Source organism: Meriones unguiculatus, chromosome 11 (genome assembly GCF_030254825.1).
Source record: "Meriones unguiculatus strain TT.TT164.6M chromosome 11, Bangor_MerUng_6.1, whole genome shotgun sequence".
NCBI lineage: Eukaryota > Metazoa > Chordata > Mammalia > Rodentia > Muridae > Meriones > Meriones unguiculatus.
Window position 1 is genome coordinate 40,764,351 of NC_083359.1, and position 12,025 is coordinate 40,776,375.

The window sequence follows — 12,025 nt, forward strand, 5'->3', positions numbered from 1 at the left end:
TTTGTTTGTTTGGTTGGTTTTTTTGGGGTACATTTTAATTTTCATACATGTGCAGTCAAACAGTATACCCATGCGTTCTTATGGTTTTATGATGATTAATCACCTGATTCATTAAAAGTATCTGCGTACATTTTTTTTCAGCTGTGCTTTTTTCTGTTGTATTAGAGTGTCATAATTTATTGAGCTATCCCATTTCATGGATGGTGCTGATGTGCCTATATGTAACCTGGGAAAGATAGAGGTGCTTGGCCTGTCATCCTTCTGATTAAGCAGACAGAGCTGAGGCTCTGGAGTTCTTGCCCCAACTGAGATTTTTAAAAGCCATGGTATGCTACTTCCAGAGCTAAAATGCAAATTGAGACAATGTCGAGATATTTCACAGAGGAGAAGCTTTCTAATCCCTTACTATTCCCACATTCTGAGGGGAATTGAGAGGGCCTGGGTGGTTTGGCCTTACCCTGGCCCTTTTGTTTTGGTCTAGCTACTTTTCAACTTGATTTTCTTGTTTTATTTCCTATTTTACCTAGACAAAGCACTAAAGAAAACCAGCCACAGAAAATAGTAAGGTTGGGGCTGGAGAGATAGCTCAGTGGTAAAGAACACTGGCTGTTCTTTCAGAAGACTCAGGTTCAATTAGCACCCACATGTTGATGCACAACCATTTGTAATTGCAGTCGCAGGGGTCCAGAGCCCTCTTCTGGCCTAGGAGGCCACTGCACACACATGGTGCATGTAGGAAGGAAAGACAGAGAAGAAAGAAAGGAAAGAAAAGGTCGATGGATTGATAGCTGACAGATAGATAGATAGATAGATAGATAGATAGATAGATAGATAGATAGATAGATAATGAGGGGGGCTTGGTAGTATATACCTCTTCTAGCAGTTGAGGTAGACACAGGAAGATTAGGTGTTAAAGTCAGTTTTTGTCTCTAGAGGTAGTAATAGGCTATACTGGGCTGCATAAGACTTTGTCTCAAAAACTAAATGCAAACTAACCCTCCCCAAAGCAGTTACATGTAAAATCATTTTTTTTTCCATTCCTTCATACTGTTAATCTCTAATTCAGATCTCTAATTTTTAGAATTGTGCTCAATCTCAGTGCCTTACCTGTCCCTTGCCTGCAAGTGCTTAGGGGTGTTCAGACAAGAACACAGCTTGCCTGCAAGATTTGCTTCTGTAGCTGCACTGTTGTCTTCAGGGGTGGTTGTTGTTCATATTCTATGATGCCAAATTACTGCTAGTAGCCCACAAAACTACATACACCTTGTATTTAGGGATAGCTGGGAATGGAAGGCAAAACTCAGGTGTATGATGTCATCTCAGTAACCCAAGAGAGCACAGGAAAGTCAGACATACTAGGAGAGTGTTTTGACAGGATAGGAACCAACCTCAGGGCTTCTGATAGCTGGGCCTCTGGGTTATCTAGCTGCATTGTAGAAACTGAGAATCTTCAGAATGTCTCTTAGTAGACATTCTGAATGGTACCCTTGCAAGGTACAAGAGGATGGATTGAGAATCTTGTGATTTTGGGGTCAGTTTGGGGAGTACAGTGAGACCCTGTCTTAAAAAGGAATAATTACAAATAAAATGGCTAGTCTAAATGTTTTTGTTTTTTTTTTTTATTTTTTGAGACAGAGTTCTGTGTAACCCTGGCTGACCTGGAACTCACTTTGTAAACAAGGCTGGCCTTGAACTCAGAGATCTGCTTGCCTCTGCCTCCAGTGCTTGGGATTAAAGGCATGAGCCACCATGCCCTGCTAGTCTAAATGGTTTTAAAAGAGGGACAAGACTTTCTTGACAGACTGCAAAAGTGGAAGTACAGGGGGCAGAACATGCTTTGTATACATCCTGGAAAGGTCCTTTTGAGCCCCACATGCATCCAGCTTTTATATCTCTCCTGAGGTGAGCACAAATCATGCCCAGAGAACATTTGAGGTAATCATAGCAATATCACCCTACCGTGACAAAGCTGTCTCCCAGCTCCACTCCCAGCACCAGAAATTGCAACTAGAACTTGTCAACATTGGTTAGCATTCTTCTTCAACTTCCACCTTACCTGATGTACAGTAGCCGTGTTTGGCAAGATGTTGGCAGTGAACTATGCTCTCCTTTTAGAATGAGACAAGGACGTGTGTGTAGAAGTTGTTAACCCGCGTTAGAAGTAGCATCTGCGGGGGAGCTGAACCACTTGTTAGTTGTTCCTGCCAAGTAGAGTGCCATTTGATTCAGGACATGGGGAAATGCCCAGAAAAGCAAATCCAAACTCCCCACATACCTGGTCTTAGGGAATAGGAGTACATTGGAGGCTGAAGCTGGGGTGGTATAGACAGAGACTGTAAAATGAACCTTATTTGTCATTCAAATTATACCGATGCCATTTTTCTTTGTGTTTTCCTTACCTTAAAGTTCAGACCTTTGGGCTCTTGGATGTATAATCTATCAGCTTGTGGCAGGACTACCACCGTTCAGAGCCGGGTAAGAGGGATCCTGTATGTCTCAGACTTTTGAGTCCATCACAGCATATCCCACTGCCAACAGTCACTGGTTATGCCCAGTTGGGGAAGAACTTCCATCACAACTTATGAATGTGTGGTACTTGTGGACTTCAGTAGATCTGGTCCGGGAGGGGATGGTGACTTTGGGTACACTTGGTCCTAGATTTGGAAAATCCTTGCCCAAATAACAACATTTTTTTTTTAATTCACAGAAATGAATATCTTATATTTCAGAAGATCATTAAACTGGAATATGATTTCCCAGAGAAATTCTTCCCTAAGGCGAGGGATCTTGTGGAAAAACTTTTGGTAAGTATTTTGAATTTTCCTTGGTGAAGAATCATCATAGCTACCACTTCTGCCCTCTCTTGCACTTTCCTTTTGAAAAATGTGTTTAAAGTAGACAGTGATTATAAATAGTCAAATATTTTTATCTCATCTCATTATAATCCCTTTCACTTTTCCAGTGCCTAATTCTTGACATTAGTAAGACAGGGAATTCACTGTATTATTTTGCATATGTTTGTTAACATCGCATTTTAAGTGATTGCTATTGAGTGACTGGGTTTATCCCAGTGACAGATAGCTGTAAATCTTACTTCAGTGACATCTGCTAATGTCAGTTTTAGAGTGTAAGCTACACGAAGACGTTAAAGATCAATTTAGGTAACAAGGCAGAGAGAAGAGATTTATCCTAGAAAGAGGAGTCATTTTATGTTCAGAAACTGGTGATGTTGGCCCTGTTACTTTGGAATCTGACCTTCCTTACTAAATCTTTAGGAATCAGTCTTTTATTCATGGGTAGACCCAGGGCTGGCTCTTCCCAGCTGTCCTGCTTGGACTGTTTTCCTTCATTTCCCTCAGTAGAGTGGCTTTAATTCAACCTTGCGGGGCTAGGAGTGACTCTGCCGCAGCCTTTGAGAGGTATGATACTCCACCCCATGAGAGCCTGAGTGTTCATTTTATTTGTTTTTAGAAATAGTCAGTTAATTTTTTTCCTTATGTTATAATTTTTACATTTATTTATTTCTGAGACAAAGTCTTGCTGAGTACCCCAAGTTGTCCTAAAATGCTTGACAGCCCTCCTGCCTCAGCCTGAGTGCTGGGATCAGCATACTTGGCTTTTTTTTGTTGTTGTTGTTGTTGTTGTTAGTTTTTTGTTGTTTGTTTTGTTTTTGTGTTTTCAAGACACGGTTTCTCTGTGTAGCCTTGGCTGTCCTAGACTTACTTTATAGACCAGGCTGGCTTTGAACTGACAGAAAGCCGCCTGCCTCTGCTCCACCCAGTAACATTTTTGTTTTCAATAGTGAGTATTTATTTTTCTCTTTTTTAAACAATATTTAATTCTTTAAGAATTTCAAATACTGTATTTTCAATATGTGCACTCCCCAACTCCTTCCATTATTACCCTCCCAAACCCCTTCCAAGCTTTGGAATTTCTTCTTCCTTTTTTTCTCCCCCCATTTCCCCATCAAGGTTAGTTTGTGTTGCCCAGTTAGTCTTGGGAGTGGGCTCTGCCCTGGTGTGTGGTCAACCTACCAGGGGTCATATCATTTTGTAACAGTTTTAGCTGCCAGCTTTAAAAAGATGCTTATTGCTGCCCCCCCTATTTTGAGGTTGAGATTTGTTGTTACCTGTGGGAAGAAAAGGGCAGAGCCTTGGGGTGAGACAAGAGTCCTAGTCAATGTTGGCTTTTTCTGCCATGGCATTGGCAGGCCTGGGGATGAACCACAATGTCCCTATTCTTTCCAGTAGGTCTCAGGACTTGAAGACACCTTCCCAAAATAAATAAGCAAATAGTTACATTTCAATCCTGACAGTGACATGTCTTTGGCTATCATTTAAGGTTTTAGATGCCACAAAGCGTTTAGGCTGTGAAGAGATGGAAGGGTACGAGCCTCTCAAAGCTCATCCGTTCTTTGAGTCCATCACATGGGAAAATCTGCACCAGCAGACACCTCCGAAGCTCACAGCTTACTTGCCAGCCATGTCAGAGGATGATGAAGACTGCTATGGCAACGTAAGCTGACACCCCTGGGGAGTAGCCCAGGCAAGGAGAGATTCTGCATGTCATGCTGTATGATGTGATCACTTGCAACCGTAACCTGTGTGATTGATTTCTGGTTAAAATGTGTGAGTGAATATTGTGGACTTAGTGGTAGTTGAGTGCTTTGATGTAATAAGTAAATGTCCAGTACACCTTGTGTGGGTTGATTCCTGTTCTTATTTTCTCAGCTGATGAGCTTACCTGTTTGGGGCATGGGAGGGAGGCAGGATGCTGTCTGGGCCTGTGGATGAGAGACCAGTGCCCTGCTGTAATCTCTTACCTGCTGACACTGGGTCTTCTGGAAGTTCATCATTGGCAGTTCTTGACTCCGAGCCTTTATGACTTTTTTTTTTTTTAAGTGCTCTGGAATGCTGCTTATTTTTCCAAGAGAACCCAGAATCTACTGATTTGAGTTTCCAGGGACGCAGTGTGGAGGGTAGACTCCAGCCCCTATAGCTTGATGCTCAGCATTAGGTGCCTATTCTGTTTCCAGGGGTGCCACCCTTTGGGTGTGTGTGCAGTTGCTGTCACTGGCTTCAAGGCAGTTTGTCTCTGAAGAATTGACAACAGACAAAAGACTTTAAATATACTTTGTTCTTAAAATTCTATCTTAGCCTAGGGTGGTGGCACACACCTGTAATCCCGGCACTTAGGGAGGCAGAGGCAGCTTTGTGAGCTTGAGACCAGCCCAGTCTACAAAGCAAGTCCAGGACAGCTAAGGCTACACAAAGAAACCCTATCTCGAAAAACTTAAAAAAAAAAAAAAAGTTTTTATCTTAAAAAAATGGGAAATACTAGCAAAAAAAGCATATAAGAAACTATAGTGTGCTTCCACTATTCATTCTTAACATTCTCTTCTCCCCTTGTTACCTCCATATTTAATTTCTTTTTAATATTCATGGATTCAAGTCAATTCATTCAATTTCTGTTTTCTTGGCTTGTTCTAACCAGTTGTCACTCATGGAGTTCTGTTCAATTGACCGAGCAATTCTGATATTTACCTAAAAGCCTTACAAAGCAGCCAGGGTTGGGGCAGGGTGGTAATCTCAACATTGAGATGCTCAGGCAAGAAGATTGAAAGCTGAGGCAGGAGCTGAAGGACTTTCTCTCCTTCCACAGGATGTGGGTTCGATTCCTAGCACCCACGTGTTGGCTCACAACTGTCTGTAATTTTAGTCCTATAGGATCAAACACCTTTGCTGGCCTCCGAAGCATTAGGCACACACATGGGGCATGCATTTAGATCTTCCTTCCTTCCTTCCTTCCTTCCTTCCTTCCTTCCTTCCTTCCTTCCTTCCTTCCTTCCTTCCTTCCTTCCTTCCTTCCGTCTTTATCCATCCATCTAGATCTCTCTATATATACCCCCCCCCACACACACACAAGCAAAAGTTCCAAGTACATAAAATAGTAAATACAAAGATTGAAAGTTCATGGTCACTCTAGCTACAAAGGTGCACTGTCTTAGTACAAAACAAAACAAAACAAAACAAAACAAAACAAAACAAAAAAACCCAAACAGAGGGTCTTCTGAAGCTAAGTTAAAGACATTGCTGTTTTCCCCTCTTAAGAGATCAAGGAATCCTCTGTGTCTTTTACTTGCTGTTTGGCATATCCTCATTTTCTCCTAAAATGTTCTTTGTGCCTAAACTTGTAAGGAATGAAACTCAAATGTGTCTATGCTGACGTTGGCTAGTTTCTGCATAAATATGGTCACTGCAGAAAACGTAAGCCCTGAGCCAGGAGTTCGTGCTCCTGCTCCAAAAGCCTTTTAATGCTTATAAGAGTAGTGTCTTTTTGGTTCATGTCAGGGGTAGGAGGCTGATGGAAGCCTTGGTGTCCTCTACCAGGACAGTCATCCCTTCATAAATTAACCAGGAATGGAAGGCAGTCTTTCAGCCTATGGCCTCTGTGCCTTCTTCCAATCACTCCCAAGGGCAGCTGTTCTTAAGGACCGCTTCAACTCCATTATCTTTCATCTCAGCAGCCAGGAGTATTTCTTCTTGTGCATTTGTACATGTATATTATATGCATCTAAACAACTCTGCAGGCCTTCTCTGCACTGTTGAGGGCATGGCTTTTTTTATTGAAAGTTTTGACTTGAACCTGTATAATCTGGTTCTGAGTGGCAGCAACTTGGTTTTGTTGGGTGGCTGCTCAGCACTTCCAGTGTGGTTTAAAAGCTTTGTAAACATCTAGGCAGTTTCCTGTACCAAAGTTCATCTTTGGATATTGAGACTGGGCCTGAGGAGTGCTGGGACAGAGGAAGTGTGCTCTGAAAGTACATGGTTGGAGCAGCTCAGTGCTGTGGAGAGGCAGCTTTGGGCTGGTTTTAAATTCAATGGTGGCCAGAGGAATGTGACTCTGAGCTTCAGTTTGTATCAGAAAATGAGGCCACCTACTGACACTGAAAGTTCTTGTGGGGACAACCCTTTCTCTGAAGTGTGGTATCTATCTGTGTAAACTGATGCAGAGACATCTTTCCTCTTGCTGGGGAACCTTTACAGAGGAAGTGGAGCCAGTGTAGTGTTAGGGTGTGAATCTGAAGTCAGCAAGATGGAGCTGTGACTACTGTGAGGCTGTGCAAGCATAAACTTTGCAGAGAGCCACTGGGTAGCAGCAAGGATGGACATAGTACTTGTAGAATCTGCAGGGGATAGGGGATGATCTCTGGAGGAGTAGCCAGGCCTCTGTTTCTGGAGACTTAGGGTATGGAAGACGGGGCTCATACCTACCTTCATCTATGCTCGAAAATCTTTGGCCCTGTCATTGCCTGGGAGTGTGCTAGGCTGTAGGCTATGTGGCATGTTCTGCTTTCCGTGTCAACACTGGCTTGCTTTTTTAAAAGAATAATTTAAAAAAACCCAAATGTTATAAGCTAAATAAAACTATGCAGTGACTCTAAAACCTGAGACCCCAGGACTAAAAGAGAAGTGTACCGGATCACTGATTTCCATGCTAGGAGCTAGATGCTCTATTCCTGACTTAGGGTGCTGTGCTTGGTAAGAGTCCCAGGTTCCTCCTCCCTGGCGGTGAAGGGTGTGGTGTAACCCCTCTCTGACCTCTTTTTCTATCAGAGGAGGAACTTGTAGCTGAAGGCCCTGCCTTGCCTTGGTCCAATGGCCAATGAAAGAATCTATGTACACCAAAAGGGATAGGTAGTTCCTCTGCCTTTGAAGTGTATGTAAGCTTACAGGTTGTGAGTGGCTTATGGGGTCCAGGCAATGTGGGAGGGGTCTTTGGCCTTAAAGACAAATTAAGGTACTTCTTTCTTCTCCTTCCCTGCAGTACGACAATCTCCTGAGCCAGTTTGGCTGCATGCAGGTGTCATCCTCCTCCTCTTCCCACTCTTTGTCTGCGGTGGATGCCAGCCTGCCCCAGAGGTCGGGCAGCAACATAGAGCAGTACATCCATGATTTGGACACTAACTCTTTTGAACTAGACTTACAGTTTTCAGAAGATGAAAAAAGGTTGTTATTGGAAAAACAAGCCGGTGGAAACCCTTGGTAAGAACTGCAGGCATCAGTAGCCCTGTCTAGAAATCCAGGTGCATGGGGAGCAGACACGGGCTGGGTTGGTTATCCTGCTGCACCTCTCCAGCACTTCAAAGAAGCACCTTCCCAGAGGCTATTAGGAGACCTCATGGCTGGGGCTTGAATTACACGTATTTTGACTTTTTCCGACATTTTTAAAACATCTTCATAAATTTCATATATATGAAAGCTATTCTCATATATATGAAAACCACATTTTGCCAACATTCTCTTCGGCTTATTTCTTCAATCTATGATGGATTTGTTTTATAGTTGTAACTATATAATGTCCATCTAACCTGTTCCTGTTTTAATCTTGTTTTCCATCCAAGTCTGCTTAAAGGGCTTCAGTGTTTTACCTGGCACCCCACTTCTCTTTATGGTCTTTTCGTTGTTGTTGTTACTGTTCTTTTTGAGACAAGGTCTTCCCTTGGCCTGGAACTTGCTTTGTAGACCACACTGGCCTCAAATTGATACAGATCTGCTTGCCTCTGCCTCTCAAGTGCTAGGATTAAAGATGTGTACCATGATGCCTGACTTTATTTATTTCTAGTATGTTTATGCTTTTACCACTAAAATTTTTAAAATTTATTCTCTGACAATTTTATACACGTATATAATATATTTTGAGCATATCTTTCTCCATTACACTTAGACCTTTTTATGGTAGTGGGGTCTGTCAGGAATATATATTTGTGTGCAATGGGAGGAGGAAAATTAAGGGCTTGTTAAGGCGGGAAGGAGAAGGCACAAGACTCAGGAGACTTGTGAGGAGGAAGAGGACCCTTAGTAGTTTTTTCAATGGCATGCAATGGTAAGACTAGAATGTCTTACCACCAAAACTTATTTTCTCTAGAAAAATTAAATACAGATACTAGAAATAACCTACAATTTTAGGGAGTTTAAATTTGTCCCTTAACTCCCTCTTAACTAAGGTACTATTAGGGATAGAAGAAAAGATTTTTTTTTTTTTTTTTGCTTTATCTTTTTTTAAAGATACATAAAAAAAATGTGTAAATGTGTGTTTGTGCATATGAGTGCAGGTATGTGAGGAGGCCAGAAGTATTGGGTCCCCTGGACCTGGAGTTACAGGTGTCAAGCCACGTAATGTAGGTGCTGGGAGCTAATCTCAGGTCCTTTGGAAGAGCTGTAAATGCTCTCAAAGTTGAGCCATCTCTCCAGCTGCTTATTTGTTTATCTTTTAATTAACATGGCTTCATTATGATATTTTTATATGTACTTTGTTTTTATTGATCCTCCCATTCTCTTTCCACCTTTGGGTTTGTACCCCTCCTACTGCCAGTAGTTTCTTTTCCACTTTCAAATTATGTGTATTCTTTGTTTTGTTTTTTCAAAACAGGGTTTTTCTATATAGCCCTGGCTGGCCTGGAATTCAAAGAAATCTGCCTGCCTCTGCCTCCTGCCTGCCTCTGCCTTCCAAGTGCTGTGATTAAAGTCATGTGCCACTGTTGCCCAGCTCAGAATACAAGTATTTTATTATTCTCCTTTTAAGAACCCTTTAGCAGCATCCAGGTGCAGTACTGCATGACTGTGATTTCAGCACTCAGGGAGGCAGAAGCAGTTGGATCTCTGTGAGTTTGAGGCCAGCCTGGTTTATAAAGTAAGTCCAGGACAGCCAAGGCTACATAGAGAAACCCTATCTTGAAAAACAAAATAAAACAAAAAAAAGAACCCCTTTTCTTAAGGCTTTCCTTTGGCCCTTATGTGTCCCCTTTCTAGTTTCACAACCTATACTTGTACATGCACACATGTATGTAAGTGCACACATACACACAAATTGAACTTGGATCTGCCTATGAGAGAACATGGTTTCCTGCAACTGTTTTTCTTTTTGTCTTTTGAGACACAGTCTCATTCTGTAGCCCAAACTAAGGTAGAACATACTGGGTAGCCCAAGGTTGTGTTGAACTTGTAGCAATACTCCTCCTTCAGCCATCTGAGCATTTATAATTACAGGCGTGAACTACCGTGAGTGGATGATTTCACTTTTCTTCTTTGCTGAATAAAATACCATTGTGTATGTAAGTCAGTTTATCACACCCATTCACCCTTTGAATGAAACCCTAGGCTTGTTTCATTTTCTTGTTGTTGTAAATGGTGGAGCAGTAAACACGGATGGGATGTGCAACTATCTGTGGTGGCCGTCCTATGTATATCCTAGGAGTGGTGTAAGAGGTCATATGGACCTTTTAGTTTTGTTTTTAAGATCTATTTTTAATTTTAGTGTTTTATTCATGTGTGTGGGTACCTGAAGTATTCAAGAGAAGTTGTCAGATCTCCTGGAGCTGGAGTTACAGGTGGTTTTGAGCCATCTGATATGGGAACTGTTTTCAGATCCTTTGAAAAGAACAAAATGTCCTTTTAACCTGGGGGCCATCTCTTCAGCCCCTGTAATTTTATTCTTTTGAGAAATCTCTATTCTAATTTCTACTCTCAACAGCAGTAAGTAACGGTGCTTTCTCTGTGTAGCCCTGGCTGTCCTGGAACTCTCTCTCTGAAGACCATGCTGGCCTCAAATTCAGAGAGCCACCTGCCTCTGACTTCCAAGTGCTGGGATTAAAGGAGAACACACATACACACAGCATTAGATGCTTTCTTGATGGTAGCTATCTGTCTGGGATGAGATAGGATCTCAAAATAGTTTTAATTTACATTTTCCTAGCGGCTAAAGATGGTGAATACTTTTAAAAATATATATTAGCCATTTATGTTTCTTCTTTTGAGAACTGTCTGTTCAGTTTCTTAATTCATTTATTGATTGGCAGTTTGGATATTTTAAATATTTAATTTTATAGTTCTTTATATATTCTAGATGCTGATCTCCTGTGTTAAGTGTGACTGGTAAAGATTTCCTTTCATTATGTAATCTTAAGGAAGATTTTTGATCAAAATAATTTGACCAGTCCTAGGTACAGTTCCAAGGTGTTTTGTAAGGGCATCCTGGGCTTATGTATGCTGAATCCCCAGCTGTTCTGCTTTCTATAGCTTCATGGAGGAGCCCTTCCTCTCATAGCCTGTCAGAAGCACCATCTCCAGTTGTGTGTGTGTGTTTCAGCTCTTCTGAGGTCTTTGCCTCTGCCTGGAGCTGAGAAGGTTAGGCAGAACAGGAATCCTATAGTTTCTTGCCTGCTGTCTCCATCCTTTCTTTAACATTTCAGGTCTTGAGCTAGGTGGTGATAGTCACAGCACTCAGGAGGCAGAGGCAGGCTGATCTCTTGAGTTTGAGGCCAGCCTAATCTACAGAGTAAGTTATAGGACAGCCAAAGGTACATAGAGAAACCCTGTTTCAAAAACAAACAAACAAACAAATAAAAAATCTGTGTGGAAAATAATGCTTCTGCAGAGAACTTCAGGGATTTCTTATTTTTCTTGTGACAAAATTAATATATTAATGCTAAGATAAAATTTGCCTTTTCTCACTGTTATTTGTTGCTAGTATGCAGTGGAGTTCTTCAATGATTACATACTGGAGGGTGGACATTAACAGTACATAGAATGTATGCATATGTTATTCTCTTTGAATTTTCTGTAGTAGCATTATGGCTTAAAGATTTTTTGAGATTAATATATCCTAGTATTTCTACAGTACTCTAACTGGCAATTTTCAGTTATACCTGTTATATAATTACTTTGTAATTTTAATTGTCTAGAAAGTTACTACTTTAAAATCCTGACATTCATGTGCCTATATAGAAATACAAGTAAACTTTGTTGGCCTGTTTTGCAATATTATTAAAAATATTAAAATACTATTTCTGCAAAATTTATCTAAAACAGTTACTTTTGATATTTTGATATTTGCTTTTGTAAAGTAAAAGAACATTTATAATACAAGTATGCACATGGATCATTGACTTAAGATTTTTTCTTTTCCCTTTCTGCCACAGCAGCACCACTTAAATGTAAAAAGATGTAAGGGGCTGTGGAGACAG

At 41.2% G+C, this 12,025-nt stretch overlaps 1 protein-coding gene across 1 annotated transcript in view; it reads left to right on the forward strand.

Moving 5' to 3' along the window:
• Positions 1 to 12,025, forward strand: part of Pdpk1 (3-phosphoinositide dependent protein kinase 1) — a 68,490-nt gene that overhangs the window by 44,616 nt on the left and 11,849 nt on the right. The window contains exons 8-11 of the mRNA XM_021644715.2: positions 2,407 to 2,475; positions 2,708 to 2,804; positions 4,342 to 4,515; positions 7,828 to 8,045. Of these exons, the coding sequence (XP_021500390.1) occupies positions 2,407 to 2,475; positions 2,708 to 2,804; positions 4,342 to 4,515; positions 7,828 to 8,045 (558 nt within the window). The remainder of the gene's footprint in view (positions 1 to 2,406; positions 2,476 to 2,707; positions 2,805 to 4,341; positions 4,516 to 7,827; positions 8,046 to 12,025) is intronic.